This window comes from Hyalella azteca, unplaced genomic scaffold (genome assembly GCF_000764305.2).
Source record: "Hyalella azteca isolate HAZT.00-mixed unplaced genomic scaffold, Hazt_2.0.2 contig13225, whole genome shotgun sequence".
NCBI lineage: Eukaryota > Metazoa > Arthropoda > Malacostraca > Amphipoda > Hyalellidae > Hyalella > Hyalella azteca.
Window position 1 is genome coordinate 840,085 of NW_025943154.1, and position 19,365 is coordinate 859,449.

At 35.7% G+C, this 19,365-nt stretch overlaps 2 protein-coding genes across 2 annotated transcripts in view; one reads left to right on the forward strand and one right to left on the reverse strand.

Moving 5' to 3' along the window:
* The window catches only part of LOC108664984 (cell division cycle protein 23 homolog), a 15,868-nt gene extending 13,615 nt beyond the window's left edge, over positions 1 to 2,253 (forward strand). The window contains exon 13 of the mRNA XM_018151694.2: positions 1,976 to 2,253. Coding sequence (XP_018007183.1) covers positions 1,976 to 2,086 — 111 coding nt within the window. The 3' untranslated portion in view covers positions 2,087 to 2,253. The remainder of the gene's footprint in view (positions 1 to 1,975) is intronic.
* Positions 2,254 to 4,174: 1,921 nt separating this feature from the next.
* LOC108665031 (patched domain-containing protein 3-like) lies at positions 4,175 to 14,733 on the reverse strand. Its single transcript, XM_018151749.2, has 10 exons — positions 14,334 to 14,733; positions 12,978 to 13,748; positions 12,364 to 12,698; positions 11,541 to 11,741; positions 11,091 to 11,222; positions 8,734 to 8,880; positions 7,590 to 7,756; positions 6,200 to 6,412; positions 5,143 to 5,355; positions 4,175 to 5,023 (listed from the first exon to the last, which is right to left on the reverse strand). The coding sequence occupies exons 1-10, from the start codon at positions 14,483 to 14,485 to the stop codon at positions 4,505 to 4,507; spliced, it is 2,850 nt and encodes a 949-aa protein (XP_018007238.1). The 5' UTR covers positions 14,486 to 14,733; the 3' UTR covers positions 4,175 to 4,504.
* Positions 14,734 to 19,365: the final 4,632 nt, after the last annotated feature.

Sequence of the window (19,365 nt, forward strand, 5' to 3'; positions counted from 1 at the left end):
CTTCGTCTAGGGGCGTCTTTGGGGCGCTGACTTCGTCTAGGGGCGTCTTTGGGGCGCTGACTTCGTCTAGGGGCGTCTTTGGGGCGCTGACTTCGTCTAGGGGCGTCTTTGGGGCGCTGCCTTCGTCTAGGGGCGTCTTTGGGGCGCTGCCTTCGTCTAGGGGCGTCTTTGGGGCGCTGACTTCGTCTAGGGGCGTCTTTGGGGCGCTGACTTCGTCTAGGTGCGTCTTTAGGGCGCTGACTTCGTCTAGGGGAGGAAGGGTGGTCCTTCGAGACCCAAACATCCTATCTGATGGGAAAACGGGATTTATTCCAACCTGCGTCAATCAACGCATCTGGAATGCGTAGTCCGGGCTTATCCAAATTTCTGGGATCGACTACCACTTTGTAATATTGAAGTCGCCGGGACATAAATGTTTCATATACCTTTAATATAATAAATTTAGTTTGTGTATCAGCAGTGCGTTCGTGTTGTAAGCTCGGCGCTGCAAATAAATAGGGGCTAAGTAAACGCTTATTCACCATACGCCGGAATATTTTCTTGGAGTAAAAATTAGTTCATGACAGAGTATGGTGGAATGTAAAGACTAAGATAGGATTGGAATTTGATTTTTAAATCAGAATTTATAGATTGAATATAAAATCTGCATTTTCCTATTTTTGAACGACAAGCAAGTGAGTGTTCTAAGTTCCATATAGCATGTATAGCTTTGAACTGGTATCGATATTTTTTTATACATTATTTAATATGAACTGGTCTCATTTTACAACACTTCTCTTTAACTTCACTTCTTGTTGTCTGTCTGTCTCTGTCTGCTACAAATCTTATAACTGATATTTAACACACTTCTACCTATCCAATCGATTTGAAATTTGTCACACTTGCGTAAAGTTGGAGACAATGCATGAATCAAGTGACAGAATAAATGATTTTATGAATTTAAAAACATTTTTTATTCGTCATTAAAAAAATTTAAAAAAATTTCGTCTGCTACAAATCTTATAATCCATATATGACACAATTTGACCTGTCCAATCGATCTGAAATTTTGCACACTTGCATAAAGTCAGAGACAATGCATGAATCAGTTGACAGAATAAATAATTTTGAAAATTAACAAAATTTTGATATCTTAAAAAATTTTTGACATATTTTTTTTCAATATTCGAAAATAAAATTAGAAATTCACTGTACATGTGTAACATCCAAGACACTGGATTGTTCAGAAGTGTTGTTTATTAGTTTACACGAGCAAATTTCTAGTGTAACCATTAGAAATTTTTTTCTTCATCTTTCAGATATATTTTTTCGGTTCGACAGTCCTTATTATGTTCAAGGTTAAGTTTGATAAAGCGAGAGGCATAAAATGCTTATGCTGTGCAAAATCACTAATAATTCGCTCTTGACGATGACGTATTGAGGCGACGTTCATCTAATTTATTTATTTTTTTGCAACACTTCTCCTTAACTTCACTTCTTGTTGTTTGTTTGTTTGTCTGCTACAAATCTTATAATCGACATTCAACACACTTCTACCTGTCCAACGATCTGAAATTTTGCACACTTGCGTAAAGTCGGAGACAATGCATGAATCATATGACAGAAAAAATACTTTTGAAAATTAAAATATTTTTAATATGCAAAATGTTATTAAATAATTTTTCAAATGTTTGCAAATGAAAATATAAATTCAATGTACTTGTGTAACATTGGGCACACTGGATTCTTTAGAAGTGTTGTCGTTAAATAGTAATTTGTAAACGCATATTATTATCTATCACTCTTATTTTTTAGTTAACGTGAGTGGCATATAATGTGTATGCTGTGCAAAATTACTAACGACTCGCTCTTGACGATGACGTATTGAAGCGACGTTCATCTGATTTATTTATTATTAATATATATATTTATATTTTTTTGCGACGTTCATCTGATTCATTTTTTATTTTATTTATTTATTTTTTCTTCTTGACAGCCGCAACGCGACGAGCCGCGACCATCGCTTGTGGGCAACCGCGCCCGCAGCAGCGACGACGACCCTCCCGTGCTACCACATCCCCTTCTGCGCCTCCCTCCCTCCCCGTGACCCATCGCATAAATCAGTATCACTCCATCCTACTGTCACTTCTAGTTCAATTTTTTCTAATAAACGAGGAAAACTGGATATATTTTTTTATCCTGAAGCATAACTCAGTATCACTCCATCCTACTGTCACTTCTAGTTCAATTTTTTCTAATAAACGATGAAAACTAGATACATTTTGCTATCCTGAATGCGAAGAAGTTCTATTGTAAATGGTAGTCGAAGCTGACGCATCGAAATTTATGTATACTGAAAATTGAATGTGGGTTGAGCTCTGGCCTGTCTCGAATTGTGATGGGTAACAATTTGTTAATGGCGCTCAATGCCCGGAATCTGAGTCGTGATCAAACATGGAACCTTGCCTGAGTCGAACTGCCAAGGTTTGTTCCGATATATTGCGTTAAACGCACGCTGAAATTGATTTTGCTCGTCGAAGGTGCGAAAGAAAATTTTAATTTGAAATATCGGATGAAAAGACAAAATAGTTTAGTTCCGGGCTAAAATGACACCTGCTAACCTGGGACTAATGCTGGACGGGTTCTGTAGTTTACACCAGCACCTTTTCTGTACACGAGTAAGCCTGTGATGGAAGTAGAGTTGCCTAATAGTTTCTTGATAAATAGCGCGCATCCACGCGAGCCGAATAAAATATTCCTGGATAAACCACTGAAGAGTCTTGCAGATAAGTGGATAATTGAGGCACTGTTCGTTCGGCGGTTAATTAATGCACAACGAAAGGCAAAGCTTGTAGTTCTCTTGAAACCCGATACTTATTCTCTTAGCGATTGAGGTATGTTATAAAATTTTCCTTCTTATTTATTTCTTTATTTATTTATTATTTTTCCCATGTGCCTATTTCTTCAACGCCGACACTTCTATTCTATTCTATTCCTGCTGCGTCATCAAAATTTAATTTTTTAGGTTCACTGGGAATTTTCGGGTTTACTCCTAGATTTTAAGCACACGGGACTGGGACAGATTACTGTCGGCTAATCTGGCTTCATCTCTGCTCAACACTGACCAAATCACTGCTGTTGGGATGCCAAATTCAACTGTTGACATTAACTGTATGGCGTTTGCTGCTTATGAAGTAAGGTTACTCATGCATACCCTGGGCCTATTTCTTCAACGCCGACACTTCTATTCTATATCAGTATATGTTCACGTTAGGTTCCGCTGACAAACAATGGGCGAGAATTTCGGTAGCGTAGAAATGAGTTGAGTGTGAAATCCAAATGAGTAAAAAATATTCCAAAACATCAACATCAAAAACTTACTTTTTTTGCATGATTGTTTTTCATCAAAAAATGTTTACTGCCTAGAACAGACCTCAATTGTGCAGTACGTATACCGGCAGACAAGCCTCGGTAATTTTTCGTCTCAAACCAAGTGTCTAATAAAGTGTTCGTTATTTTAACTATTTTGGTAGGTTGAAGATTACTAGACCCCAGCACAGCGTAGATGTACTATATAGCTACTTATCAAGTAACGCAGTAGTTTCATGAGATCGATGGAGTGCACATATTGTTCAGATAGGTCTAACGCATGGTTTAGTCGTTTTCAAAGTGAGGGTTAATAAAACTAAAGTCAATATACACTTTGCAATAGCTCGTATTTGGTTAATTTATTTATGACTTTCATGAATGCATCACAGATGAAAAATTGTTTCATTACAAATTTACAATTCTTGTGGTCTCACGAATATTTTTTTCTGAATTCAGTGAATTATGGCACATATCTTCATTTCACGTTTAAAACGTTTTAATGACTCATTCAATTTTTCATTCAAACTGGAAATTAATTCAAATTCTCATTGAATCATTAAAATTTTTACATATTTAATGGGGTGAAATCTATTCATGTTGAATTGAATTTGACTTTCTTAACTTGGCTTCATTTTATTTCTGATCTTGAGTTTATTGTCCTATGTTCTAGGAAATGCAGCGAAGAAATGTTGTTTGCAACATACTGTGTGGTTCATTCAAGATGTCTTATCTCTATTATATACTGAGGCGGAAACTGACAGAAGAGATTCCAATTCTGCAGTGGTCTTCAATAGGATTACAAAATTTTGTTAGTGATCACAAATTCTTTTAAATTAAATGCTTTTATTAATTATATGCACCATTCTATCAACATCATTTTCCAGTGTAAGGCGTACGCAACAACTATTTCTTGATGGTAGGTAATTTGTCGTGCTTCTTGCAATAATTTTAGAATAATTTCTTAAGCAACGATACTATACCACCATGTACTTTTTCGGATATATATCGGACATATATCCCGAATATATATATAATATATTTTGCCCGTACACTAAAAGGACTAATAAACAAATTACTCATCTTAACAATTTGCTTATATAGGCTATGTACTTATTTTTAACTTTGAAACAGAACGTACTAAGTCGGGCCAATCGGTTTACGATTTTTTGAACAGTTTCTTTTCAAAAGTCGATCCAGGACCAAAGAGGGACAAAAAAACTGGCACGAAAAACAGCCCATGCACGGCTCCGAAAAAAATCACAAGAAATACAGTTTTGAAAAACGTTATAAAAATGTACGATGGGACCAAAATCAGAGCCAATACCCCAATGAGGGTTGACAAAGCTCCTTGCATTACAGGTAACCCAAGTAAGTACAGACATTCTCTCATACGTCCCTCTGGAGTGTCAGCTTTAGCGGCGAGATAAGCGTAACTGATATGGGCTGTAAAGTCGACGCTGAAGCCGACGCACATGATCAGTTGGATCATGGATAAAACGTCGAAGTTGACTCCCCATAAGCCCATGTAGCCGACAACTCCTGTTTCAATGGAAACGATCGCGAGTCCGACCCACAGAGCGCATATGGCGTTCGGGATGAAGATTAAAGCTATGACCACCATGACAGCAGCAGACAGACCGACCGTCGCCAGGCTTGTAGACCGGACCATTGAGAGCTGAAATACGAAAACACTTCAACAAACAACAAATCGCCACTTATACATGACAACCAAATATTATTATCATAACTCCTAGAATTTTTTAAATGTCGTTGTAAATTAGTCTTTAATCTCACGTGGTCGAAGAAGATGAACATGGAATTGAAGATAGTAACGTTGAAGGGAGACTCGTCTGCCAATTGACGAAGATCCTCCAAAAGTCTGCGGTCACGGACGGCGTTCATGACGTTGACCGCTTGTACGATGCACCGCGACGCTACGATGCGGGTGTTGTCTTCATTGAAGACGATGTCGGTCCGGAAACTGTGTGTCTCGCCTCCCAAAAAATTCTGAGAAGTTTCGTACAAAAATTGTCCGTAAAAAACAAATAGGTATGTGCCACACACGATATCGAACAAAAAGAGTCAGTGGAAAACAAATACGTAGGTGTTTGCCACATACGACACATAATATTTAAGATCGGTTTCATCTCAGTTACTTATTCAAAGTTGATCATGGCAAACAATAAATGTTTACCAGTTAACATGTTCAATTGTTCATACTACGTGGTGTGCAAAAAAATACTTCCATATCTGAGGAAAACTCCAGCGTGTTTCGAAACATCGATTTCTTGAGTTGATGTTACCGATGATATGAACAAATTTATAAGATTGCGAAGGGTACGAGACTAGCTCACATTTCACTCTTATGATGTCAGCAGCCAACTGAAAATTTATTATAGTCGTAGTAGTACTGCAATCTGAATATAACAAAATGAAATTAGAATTTCTGTGTGCGTCGGAAATCGTTTGCCTATTCATTGAAATCATCAGCAATAACAAACAAAGGAACTTTCTGCACAAAAGTAAATTGCTGCAATTATCGTTTTACGTAACATCAAAAAGCTTACTAAAACGGCTGAATCAGAACATTTTGTGCTCACATACGACGTCTTCCTGTAGTTAAGCTCACAAAATTCTATTATAGTTCCTGCCCGACTCGCAAAGCGTCTTCTCGTCTCCCTATTCAAATTTTGCCTTATAAGTCTTTATACTCAACTGCTGTTTTTAAATTTTTACTCGGCATTTTTAAGAATCATCGCTGATTTGAAATATTACTGCTTCTTGTTATTTGTCGACAATACAAAACTTTTTTAAAATGTCTATGATCTTATACTATTTCCCCATGCCTTACCTCTTTGAGATTACGGATGTATGTTTCTTCATTAGAATTGTTCAATCCTTGATATTTTCCATTCTTGGCCATGAACCGGGACCATTGCCGGACCCAGCAGTCCGTATACAAAGGATCACCAATGGAAGGAAGGCTCTCAACTTTTTCAATGAAATCGAGAATAGCCGCCTCGGTACTTGGGTCGCTGTATGTGATGTTACCAGTGAACATTATCTGCAGGAAATAAAAGTATAGGATTTTATTAAAATAACGTTAACTGATTTTAGATATGAAGTTCACATTTAAATAAAACTCAATCTAGAGAGTTGGAATCGCTTTCAGAATCAACACTTTTCTTTCACTACACCCACCTGTCCTATACACCTCTTCTTCGCCAAATAGAGAGTTATCAACGTATTAGACACATTACTGACATTAATGTATTTATTACAAAAAAAAACAGACATTAACCGTTGCCTCGAGAATTATTCTCAATGAGATATTCGTATATACGGCGCGTATATTAGGAAAAATGTTTTTAAATAGGGGCACAGTGTCTAATTTTAATGAAGGTAAAGATGCGAGTTCATTATTTTTACTCGTGTCAATGTAACAACGTAGATTTATATATCTAATATGAAATCGACAGTTTCATTCTAGTGAAACTACAGGCCTGTATCATCGATCATCATTGCAACTATGACAAACTGTCAATTGATCGGTTTCAAGGCGATATACAAACTATATGCGAGGATGACTAACATGAACTACTATCGTTGCTACTTCAAGTTAAGTTTGGCTTAACATTTGCGGAAGATATATTGTATATTGTGCCTAAATATGGAGGCTCATAGGCTTATTAAGCATAAGATTTTGGTATTTAAAATCTGTTATTGCTGTGTTTGTGTTAGAGTTTAAAAATCCTTGCTTATACATGCTGTCTGATCTATTCACGTTTTCTGAAGAATTTTTGATTACCTGAAAATTGGAATATAATAACAATGCTATTAAATATTAATAGACGATTGAGTGATTTGCAAATAAAGGGGTTCATCTACACAAAGCAGAATCGGGTTCTATATTCAACAAAACGTTTTCGCTTTCAAGATTGTAAAGTGTACGTAACTTTTTGATATTTCTAATTACCTGACATTTAAAAATCATACAAATTTTACGGAAATTCCTTTGTATTATCAAGCTATATCAATCTATCAATCTATCAATCTATATCAATATTATCAATCTATTCCAGACACGGCTATGTATATAATTAGAACCTGTCTTTATTTACAATCCCTTCTCCTATGCACCGTATGACAATTTTTAATGTCACACAATTTATTATTATATATTATTAATATATATTATATGTATTATTTATGTCATACGTGTTAATATTATATATTTTCACCATAGGTCGATATCCGAAGCTGCTGAAATACTTATCCACGAAGTTAAAGAAGTTCAGGGAGTAGGAGTCGTAGCGAACCATTTTACGCATCTCCATACCGTCACCAATAACGGTGCACCCGTAGACTGCAAAGCTTATGTACACCGCAAACACCATCACAACAACACCTGTGATATAGGGAACGAAACAATGCCAAACTATAGCAAATGTTTCTATACTGAGTATAAATATATAAGTAGAATGAAACAATGCAAAACTATAACAAATGTTTCTATACTCAGTATAAATATATAAATAACGAACAACCTGTGATATAGGGAACGAAACAATGCCAAACTATAACAAATGTTTCTATACTGAGTATAAATATATAAATAACGAACAACCTGTGATATAGGGAACGAAACAATGATAACTATAACAAATGTTTCTATACTGAGTATAAATATATAAATAACGAACAACCTGTGATATAGGGAATGAAACAATACAAACTATAGCAAATGTTTCTATACTGAGTATAAATATATAAATAACGAACAACCTGTGATATAGGGAATGAAACAGTGCAAAACTATAACAAATGTTTCTACACTCAGTATAAAAATATAAATAACGAGCATTAAAGAACTAACTTCTTTCAGTAATCACCTGACATGAGTTCACATTCGTTCTCATCTGCTAGCATGTGACCTCAATATCATGGATACGAAAAGTGGTGCTCATTTAAGACATTTAATCCTATGTTACAAAATAAATAGAGCCAAAACCAAGCCTTTGATTTTTTAAGGAGTTTGGAACGGAATATATATATATATGTTAGAATAGAATAGAAGTGTCGGCGTTGAAGAAATAGGCCCATGGCCTGTTGCCGATTCTTGAACTTTTCGTGACTTGATTTACAAGGGATCCGGCCTTTGGAACCCGTTCTTTCCATAGCTGACGATTGATTGAGATAGCTGCTTTTAAACGTTTGAATCAGTTATTTTTCGTTTAGGGTGCGCATTTATTTATCAAGCGAACTTAAAGATGAAATTCCTCGATTACCTTTGACGTAGGACATATTTAGACAATTGGCCACGTAGTCCCGCGAGGGTGCGCATTTATTTATCAAGCGAATTTAAAGTTAAAATTCCTCGATTACCTTTGACGTAGGCCATATTTAGACAATTGGCCACGTAGTCCCGAAATAAGATCATGACGGAGTGTTGTTTATTGTCCGCAGGGTTGTCGAGGTTGTCTGGTGCGACTCCTCCCGCGCAGAACCATCTGTACAGTCGAGATTTTCCTTCTGCACAGCAATTGGTAATTCAGGTAATAAGTAATATTCACTCGGGTATTGCTAATTCGACCATAAGGGATTTGATTTTTAAAAGTCATTAAAATTATTTTAAATAATTACTTTTAATTTATTTGCAGGGGTTTGATTTTTAAAAGTTAATTTGTAAAATTGTTCATTCATTTTACCGGATGAATCCAAGTATGGGTACCACTTTAATCGCTCAAATCGCATTATGCATGAATTTGAAAGCAAAGATAATATAAAAAACGTACTCTTATTTATACATTTAAAACGTATAACAGTTCCATCGGCAGTTCAAAAAAATATTGATATGATATCTCTTATACAGTTAGCACCAATGTTACAAATATTCGTTTAGGAGGGATTTGAATACACGATTTTACGATTGTACCTTCAGCTTTCCTATTAACATCAGTTTCTGCAAAACAAACAAAAAACAAACATAAAACCTAAAACATGAAATTAACATTGTACATACTGTTTGACTGAAAAATAAAATCATTAATTTCGAACAGAAGAAACGACATAAACTCGAGTGTGCATAAATATTTCTTACTTTTTACTAGCGCAGCACCACGCTAAAACTTAGGATGCTCATAACATCGATTTCTTGTACATTGTGCGTGACACGTATGCCCATTGCCCAATGCAAAAGTAATATATAAAAAGGTATTCAACAGCAAAGGTTGTTAAATACCTAGCATTGTATTATTGAATAGTTATATTACTGAATTTTTGTACCTACTGATAATGCTAATGATGTTGATCTGAGTACAGATTTAAGTTGAAGATTGATTGAATTTCCTTGGCATTCCAGAAAATAGTTGTTTGACGAATTAAAAAAATTATTAATTTTGCGATTATATGTTATGCCTATGTGTATGTATTATATTTATTATGTCCTGCCCAGTATATCATACGAAAAAAAATGTGCAGTGGACGGCAGCGATGTTAACTTGTTCGCATTGGGTATTCCGCAGCAGCAGGAACCAGCAAATAAAAAACGACCTTTGATTCAGTAAAAAAGATCTCAAAATATTAAATATCCTCAAGAGATGAGAGAGAAGAATATGCTAGAACAATTTTAACGTTTTTGCCTCATGACGCAGGCGTGAAACCGGCTTCCAATTTTTGGCATGGAAAAAATAAAATTTAGCGTAAAATTTATTGCTAATCATTCATTTTGAATATATACAATTTAAGTTTTAATGAATTGCATAATTTAAAATTATAATTTAATAATAAAATTTCACTCTTCGTTGGGATTTACCACATATCGAAATTTAATTAACTAAGAACGATTGTTATTATAATAAAAATGTTTGCATACAGCTTTTTGCAAGCATTTGCCCAGGCATTTACCCAGGCATTTATATATACCCAGGCTGCACATTACAGTTTTTACTGGGGAGACTAGGCCAGCCGCTGGCAGAAGGTCGTTAGAGGCGCTCTCAAGCTAGCCTCACCAGCTCCAGTTGCTGCTGCGATGCTCATATTGTGGTTTTATTAATGCATGTTTTGCATTTTTAATTCTTGCAAAAAAAGAACTAAAAGTAGATTTTATAGATCGTGTCTAAGACTGAGTAAGATTCGATGGGATTCGTAGACTGATACAGGGTTTACATCTGCACTTGCGTGTCAACATCGACGGTACGTTACTGTCATGCAAATTAAAACGAAAACTACGTGAAGATAACGTTTAATATTTAAGATTTGAAATTTTTTAGAATATATAATTGCTGGTTAGAAAAGTTATCATTCTTCCAGATGCGCTACAAAAGAACTTTATTTGTGTGAATCGAAACATTATCCATCGTTACATTATCTGAAGTGTGTCGCCTGAATTCATTCTGAATACATCCGACCATATTTTTATCGTATTTTGTTAATTAATTCTTTGTTTATCAACACTGATTTTCGAAATGAGGCAAATGCTACCTGTCAAACCTCGGGATAACTTCCACTATAGTTCCCCCTACGCTACAACCATCACAGCTGAACTTGCGACGCAGGACAAAATTATATTATATATATGTTTGTTAGGCTAGCTGGATTTTTACAATACGTTTTGAGACAAATCAGCATCATTTTCTAGAATTGATGTTAATCAAGTCAAAACGATAACCTAGTAAGATCGGAATTAAAAGTATCTATAAACATATATTATTATATATCTATTCAGTCATTTAGTTACTCACGAGATTGAGAAATTGCCATGACCTTCAAGCAGACGATGCTGTGCATTTGTTTCTTCTCAGCGTAGCCGCTCAGCGCCAAACACGCTCCGAAGAAGGTAATGTGCCAGACGTACGTGACCATCACAGACGTACCTGGCGAATACCGTGTAACTTCAAGAGAAAAAGCAGCCTTGAAAAATTACCCCTAACTGTTTCTTAATCAGTAATTATAGCAGTTATTGAGTCTGTAAGGTAAGAAAATATAACTCAGTACTCACTGCAGTGAGTGACTGAGAGCGCATTTTCTCGTCGACGAAAACTTGAGGTCACGGACAGACGAACGGACAGACAGACAGACAGACGGACGGACGGACGGACAATAGTGCATTTTTTCTATAAATGAGAAAATGCGCTAAAAAGTATGCTTATGCGTCCGTACATGACGGAATGAATTAAACAGTATTAACTTACCTAAATAGAGGCAAAACACTTGAACGGAGGCAAATGGAGTCAAGGTACCGATGAAGAATGATATTGCGCTGGTGAGAGACGTTATTGTAATCGAGACAGCAGCATCAGCGTAAGTTTTTGACATTCTTTCTTTTACTGAATCTTGGAACTTCGTACTTTGCCATGCGGCGGCCAAAACGAAAGTGTCGTCCATCCCGATACCTGTCGCAGAAACCGACAGTTTTGAGAACATTTTTGAAGATGGTACAATTAAGCGCGTTATTATTGATCCTATTTTAATTTAATTCCGAAAAAAACTAATTTGTCCTACAGTATTTCGACAATAAGCAATATTCATCGAATATCTAACTGATTCTCACTCTTACCAATTGCACAGCTTGATTGGTAATAATTAATATGAAAATTTGAATTAATACTCGTAAATAATTACTAACGAAAAATACGCCAGTGAAAAACTATGCTTTTGCTCCTCTGGAAAGTGGAGACAGAAATTCAAGGATCATCCTATGGAGACACCAAACTTATACCTTACCACCACAAAATACACTAACCACAAAATGCCAGTGTAATACGATTCAAGCATGTATCATTTATGTGTCTCCTCTATTCAAACTTCAAACATTGGTACATTTTTGGTCATAAAACAGTACTACACAGTAAAATATAGCTGATCAAATATCATTGTTGCATTAGCTTCATAAAATGTATCAAAGAAATAAGATATTTCCTTCGTTTGACTTTAACTTGTTTCCAATGACGTTCAAATTTTTTTAAACGAAAAATTGTTATTATTTTCATAAAATTCTTAAGTTTTACAACTTACCTAGCATAAGAAACGGAGCAGAAAGATTTATCCCGATGAAAGGTACACCGCAATACAACAGTAAGCCAAAAGACGTTGCGCTGGCTAAGGTAGAACTGATCATCCCAGCTAAACCCAACCAAGTCTTGCTTCTGACACAGTCACCCATGCTGATCGACACTAATGTTACTAGAAACATCAAGACAATTGTTCCTGTGAAATAAGGCACAACCGAGAGCGTATTTTCCTCCAGCTCGTCCTCGACAGTCCTCGAATAATGGAGCGCGACTTTCAAGTTAGTGGAGTTCAATCCTTGCAAGTAGTATTTGAGAAATTGTTTCTCCCACAAACCGCCTCTGAAACCGGTAAAGGAAATAATTTTAAGCTTAAAATATTGCAAAATAAATATTGTGATCTAAGCAAAATAAATATTGTGAAATAAATTTACAAATGTAATTTCAATTCGATATCACTGGGGCTTGACAGGAAGTGCGAAGCATCATGAATGTTCAGTAAAATTTTATTCATATTTTGTTTATATTTTTCCAACTAATAAGTTTTATAATGGCAAATATACAACAATAACTGGTTCTTTTAGTGCTAACAATCGTACTTTTTCGTTTATGGAAACTTACAAGCGATCTTTCTCAGGCGTCGAAGAGTCGCCCCAATAATTAAGAAGCATCGCTTCGGCCGACTTGATGACATTGCCAGGGTAAAGCTTAACGCCTGCTAAGAACGTTGGAAACACGTAATTCTCGAAACTCTTGGGATTTAACATCATCGGAAACGTCAAATTGAACTTCTTTGCTTCAATTTCTTTCATTCGATCACCAAAGTCCAGAAAATTGTTGCCGACACATTTTCCTCCGTTTTTTGCGCATACATCTGCGTATGTGAGTGACATGTTTTTGTCATAGAACTCGAATGTCCGCACAAGCCGGTCTAAATTTATTATTTCATTCCAGAGTGCGTCGTTGATCAGATTATTTCCATATTTAGCTGTAATACACAATTGGATATAACGATCATTTCGAATTCTTCTATCGGGTGTGAAATCTTTTGAAAAGTCCACTGGAAAATAATGTTCAAATAACGCTCTTTCTTTTCTGGCTCGTCCATTTGTGGGCGAGAACATAAATTCGGGATCTTTATTTATATCAAGTTTAGAAAATCCTGTTGCAAGGATGATGGTTAGCAGCAGAGGAATGAACAGAAAATATAGCGGAAAATCAGCGACGGCTCCGCCTAATTTACTGAACAATTTTGAGAGTATCGAGCCAACCGTTTCAACAAATATTGGGTTATTATTTTGGACGCATCTTGAGCCAGGAAAAATGCGGACGAAGATCTTGCCGAGAACATTCATGTTGGAGTTTGAGTTAACGTGACTTGATACTTCGTGTCTGAAAAAAAAGATCAATTACAAGTTTATCTCATAATCTATCTTAATTTCTCGTCGCTGAAAGACTCATCTGACTATGAAAGACTTTTCCATCTGCAGGTTTTTAACAAATGCTGAGACTTTTTACAGAAATTGGTGAAATAAAATACAATGACGTAATGGGTGAAATAAAATAAAGAAATACATTTAGATTAAGAGGAACCATTTCCCAATGAGTGCCTCATACAAATTGAAAATAAACTTCGAATTTTTATATTTGAGCCTGTGCATTTTCAACGTTGTATTCTCAGTCCATCTATGTATAAAGTACTTTCTTAATTAATTAACGTTGCTAAAAACTTAAAAGCAAAAAAACTCCACAAAAATTCATCGTATCTTTAAAGAAAACGTTTCGGAGTCCAGCTCCATCGTCAGTTTGAAAATTCTAGAACTGAATTTATGTGGAGTTTTCTTTGCTTTTAAGTTTTTAGTGAATTTGCGATTCAAGCAAACGATTGACATTATTAATTAACGTTGCAAAGTATCTTAACATGTTTACCTGATTATTCTCATAACTGAAATTATTAGTTAACATTAAAAAACTCACGTGTGGCAATTTGAGCACCCATCTTGATGTATACAACGATGACCTAAGTTCTCGCGAGGTGACCCATGTTCTGAAGGTGCAGTCTTCTGCAGCTGAGACATCGTCACGGCCTCGAGGCTGATCTCCGTCATGGCAGGATCGGGGGCAACCATTTTGGAATCTACTGGGCTGTTCCTTCTTCTTTTAATTTTATGATTTCTGATTAGATTTTTTCAACATAAAATCTTGTATTGCCAAAAATATTAACCATCTTGGAATCTACTGGGCTTTTCCTTCTTCTCTTAATTTTATGATTTTTGACTAGATTTTTTCAGCATCAAATCTTGTATTGCCAAAAATATTTACCATCTTGGAATCTACTGGGCTTTTCCTTCTTCTTTTAATTTTATGATTTTTGACTTGATTTTTTTAACATCAAATCTTGTATTGCCAAAAATATTATATTGATTCTATGTGTACTTATCAAAACACTGTATCACGATTCGATTAAAGTTCATTTTGGCAAGTTCATGTTACACCTGAAAAAGATATCACAGCAACATACCGTCACGTTGTTTACTTTTCAATATTTCAGCTGCAGAGAGAAATGCATGAAAATTACCCCCTTTACAATTTTTAAAGCCTCTAAAAAATCAAGTTATGCTTCAATAATGATTGTGTCATTATTGTAATTATTATTATGTTCATTTGTCAAAATTATTATTTTAACAATCGCGAAAATTTCAATATAATTTGGCCTGAATATAAATTTAAATAAAAATCTTACAACCAGTCATTATTAACATAATAATAATCATAAATCTTGGTCGCCATGAAGGGTATACGCTCTGCCCATCCATACGTATATAATTTTAGTTCGAATATCTAATAGGCAGCGGTAGCGTCCCTAGCAATTGGCCTTGGCTTTTCTAAATTTAGATGAAGAAGCTATTTAGCGCATTTTCTCATTTATGAAAAAATGCACTATTGTGCTCGCCATGTCCGTCCGTCTGTCTGTGAAGCTATTTAGCGCATTTTCTCATTTATGAAAAAATGCACTATTGTGCTCGCCATGTCCGTCCGTCTGTCTGTCCGTCCGTGACTTCATGTTTTCGTCGACGAGAAAATGCGCTTTCTATCACTCACTGCAGTGAGTACTGAGTTTTTTTTTTATATCAATTAGCTCAATGGTAATTCGAATGACGCTGGGGCCTACTTAATATTTTTAGATAAAAAGTGAGAATGAAAGAAGGAGAAATGTTTGCCCTATAAATCAATGGAAATTAGCGAGCTGAAAAAAAATACCGAGGACTTCATAACTTGACTGTTGTCATTATTTCAGCGGATATTCATCGTTACTGAAGTAATCTGAAGGTGAAGTGATATATCAAACTTGCCTTTATTTTACAATTTGATTAACATTGAATTTTTTATATGTTTATTTTTCATTACAGTATATAAGACCATGTTTCCAAATTCATGTCTCTTGGTGGCCCAGTGGTTAGAGTTCAGAGTACCAAGATTGACGCAGAGAGGCGCGGGTTCGATCCCAGCTCTGTGCGCCAGTTTCTGGTCTGAATCGGCAAGGAGGCCGGGCGGTTAAGCACAGCAGAATTGTAGCAGTGAGTTGCGAGTTCGAGACCGCAAAATGCTGTGAATGTTCTGCGATGTTAAGAATCGGCGACAGGCCTACGGCCTAATAACGCTGAAACCGATATTATTATTATTATTATTATGTCGCTCGCATTTTATTAGAGTTACATCATCGTTAGTCTCGCCCGCGACAATTCAGCGACGCATCAATTTTCCTCTATTAAGCAAGTAAAAGCAATGGAATTTAGTTAAGCTTTCTTTTTCCTCGAAGGAATTAGTTGAATTATAATTAAACAATATATACGAATAATATTATTAAAATTAAATCAAAGTTTTTCAAAAACACACTTATAAAGTATTACCCATCTGAGTGTCGTATCAATTTCCTATCATATATTAGAGCATTGAATTTTATTATAGGAAATTCTCGAAATGTACACGTAAAGATGATGTCTTTTTAGCGTATTTTCTCATTTATGGAAAAAAGGCGCTATTGTGCTCTCCACGTCCGTCCGTCCGTCTGTCCGTCCGTGATTTCACGTTTTCGTCGACGAGAAAATGCGCTCTTTGTCACTCACTGCAGTGAGTACTGAGTTATATTTTTTTCCTTGTCTTGTCGCTTTGTTTCACTTTAAGTGCTTACGACAAACGGAACTTTTGCCTTGACTTGTCGTTTCGCCGCCGAATTATGATGACAGTTAAATAAAATATGTTTTTTGAAGCAGAAATAGATGCCTCAAAGTGGCATATATTGCAATATTTATTTTTATTGAGCTCAATAATGAGTGAACATGCACAATAAAACAAATAATAACATTTCACAAAATACAATTCGGGTTCCACATATGGGGACCAGAATCGCGGCCCTGCAATCACGCATCGATCATCACACATAGCTTGCTTATTTTTCAATCTAAATTTTATCTGAGATTTTAATGCTGTGAAAAATTATTATTGTTATATGGTCACTTCTATAATTGTCTTTTCCATGTCTCGCAGCTCTAATTATGATCACTTCTATAATTATTCTATAAGACAATTTCATTAATATGGTCACTTCTATAACTGTCTTTTCTATGTCTTGCAGCTCTAAATATTTAATATTGGCAGAAATAATGATTTTAAAATTTCAGAAATTTGTCTAGGTTTCGCAGCATTATATGGAAGTATGGGTGAATTTTCAAATTATTCTATCCAAATAAAAATTACCCATAACTATGTTTAGTTATTCTCAATTGAACTCAATTCTCAATGTTCTCTTCAGTTATTCTCAATTGAAGAGAACATTAAAGGCAAACTTTCACTTTTTTATATGCGAGATCTTTCTACTGTATCAGGATCACAAGTAATGTCAACTTAAATACCTGTTCTACCAGTTTCTCTTCAATCATTTACATATAAAAAGCAGGTTTTGGGTCGTTCATAAAGTTGCAAGAAACCCGTTCTGCACACACTGAATTTTGCCTCATGCTTGGCACACAAACCTCTAAAGTGTTCCCTGTTCATCGATCGTTTTTGTTTTTGCCTTGACTTGGCTTTTTGTCTCACTTTCCATGCTCACCACAGACACAACTTTTATCTTCTCTTGTCGTTTTGCTTCACTTTCCATGCCCACACCAGACACAACTTTTGTCTTGACTTGTCGTATTGAATCACTTCCCATGCCAACGTCAGATACAACTACTGCCTTGCCTTATCGATCTTTTTTTACTTTAAGCATTTACGACAAACAGAACTTCTATCTTGGCTTGTCGTTTAGCCACACTTTCCAAGCCCACGCCAGACACAACTTTTGCCTTGACTTTCCATGCTCACGTCAGACACAACTTATGCCTTGGCTCGTCGCTTTGTTTTACTTTAAACGCTTACGACAAACAGAACTTTTGCCTTGACTTGTACGTATTGCCTCGCTTTCCATGGCAACGTCAGACACAACTTTTGCCTTGACTTTCCATGCCCACGTCAGGTACAACTTTTGCCTTGGCTTGTCGCTTTGTTTTACTTTAAACGCTTACGACAAACAGAACTTTTGCCTTGACTTGTACGTATTGCCTCGCTTTCCAGGGCAAAGCCAGACACAACTTTTGCCTTGGCATTCCATGCCCACGTCAGATACAACTTTTGCCTTGGCTTGTCGCTTTGTTTTACTTTAACCGCTTACGACAAACAGAACTTTTGCCTTGACTAGTACGTATTGCCTCGCTTTCCATGCCCACGCCAGACAGAACTTACCACTGCTCAGAACCATCAATGAAGTGTCATGAATGGAATGTTTTTTTTTTCAGTAATCAAAGAAATCCCGTAAACTATGTAATACTGCCTCGATAAAAATCCTTCTCGCTGCGCTTGGTGAATTTCGATTATTCGATTCCATTCATGAAAAATTTCATTCTACGTATTATTCATTTTAGGTTCCTCGATTAATAATGACGATGATGCTTTTTAAATTCGTACTTTAGGTTCAATTATATAATCAGTTTGAACGATAAAGTTATTGGGAGACAACTTCACAGGAAATTAGCGTATATAATCTCTGAACCATCTAGACTCGCGAAAAGTTTATTTGGTAACTTAAATAAATATGATAAATGTATTGTTCCGAACTTCAATTAAACTTATTTTAGATGTATTTGATACTTTAAGTGAAAATTTTTTTAATTTATGGCTTCAAATAATAATATAATCCCACCAATGATGAATATCTCCTTGAATTGCAAATAACTTTTAGAATACATTGTACATAGCCCACTGCATTATAATTTATTTATGCCTTAATGATAGAGAAGTTAGATCATTCAGTTAAAATGCATTTTCAAGTATGCAAGCATCTTACGCTGCAGAGATCAGTATAATCGTGCATTACAAAAGTACATTGTAAAGACTTGTGAAATATGCTTTGCCACTCTCAAACCATTTTACATCGAAATCCATCTCAGCAAAATCACGTCATCAGTTGTATCGGCTCCCATGCTATGTAAGTAGCGTTTTTATTTTTAATTTCAGCGACATATGTATGGAATTAAATCTTGTTTGCTCTCATATGTTTCCATTGTAATTTAGTTTTGCTGAAAGTGGTATCTTTGGATGGAACTCCCGAAAGGTCCTTACGAGTATCACTCACCCACTTTGACTTTATGAAATTAATAATTACGTAACTTATAATCTATCAACTTATGACATTGGTCGCAGTTTTTGGGCTAATTAATATAAAATATTATTACCGATTATTTGGCATTAATTGGGCTACAGAATTTGATTTATGATAAGATATTTCTTTTTTTTTTCTCGACGTAATTATTCGGTATGACATCCTGTTCAATAATATTATGTGACGAGCCTGTAGAAACAATATTGTGTGACATGGAAATGCATCTGCCTACTTGTACTTTTCACTACATCCACAAGCACTGAAAACGAAATGTCGGCAACACCTGCAGCATTAAGGCGCACGGTAGTCAGG

Bases quoted from the DNA above. Each gene is read 5' to 3' on its own strand.
- LOC108665031 (XM_018151749.2), bottom strand. From the start codon at position 14,485: ATGGTTGCCCCCGATCCTGCCATGACGGAGATCAGCCTCGAGGCCGTG. The intron at 8,881-11,090 runs GTGAGTAACTAA...ATTGCTGTGCAG, and splicing joins CATGGCAATTTCTCAATCTC to AAGGAAAATCTCGACTGTAC. The intron at 7,757-8,733 runs GTAATCGAGGAA...CCTATATCACAG, and splicing joins AAATATGGCCTACGTCAAAG to GTGTTGTTGTGATGGTGTTT.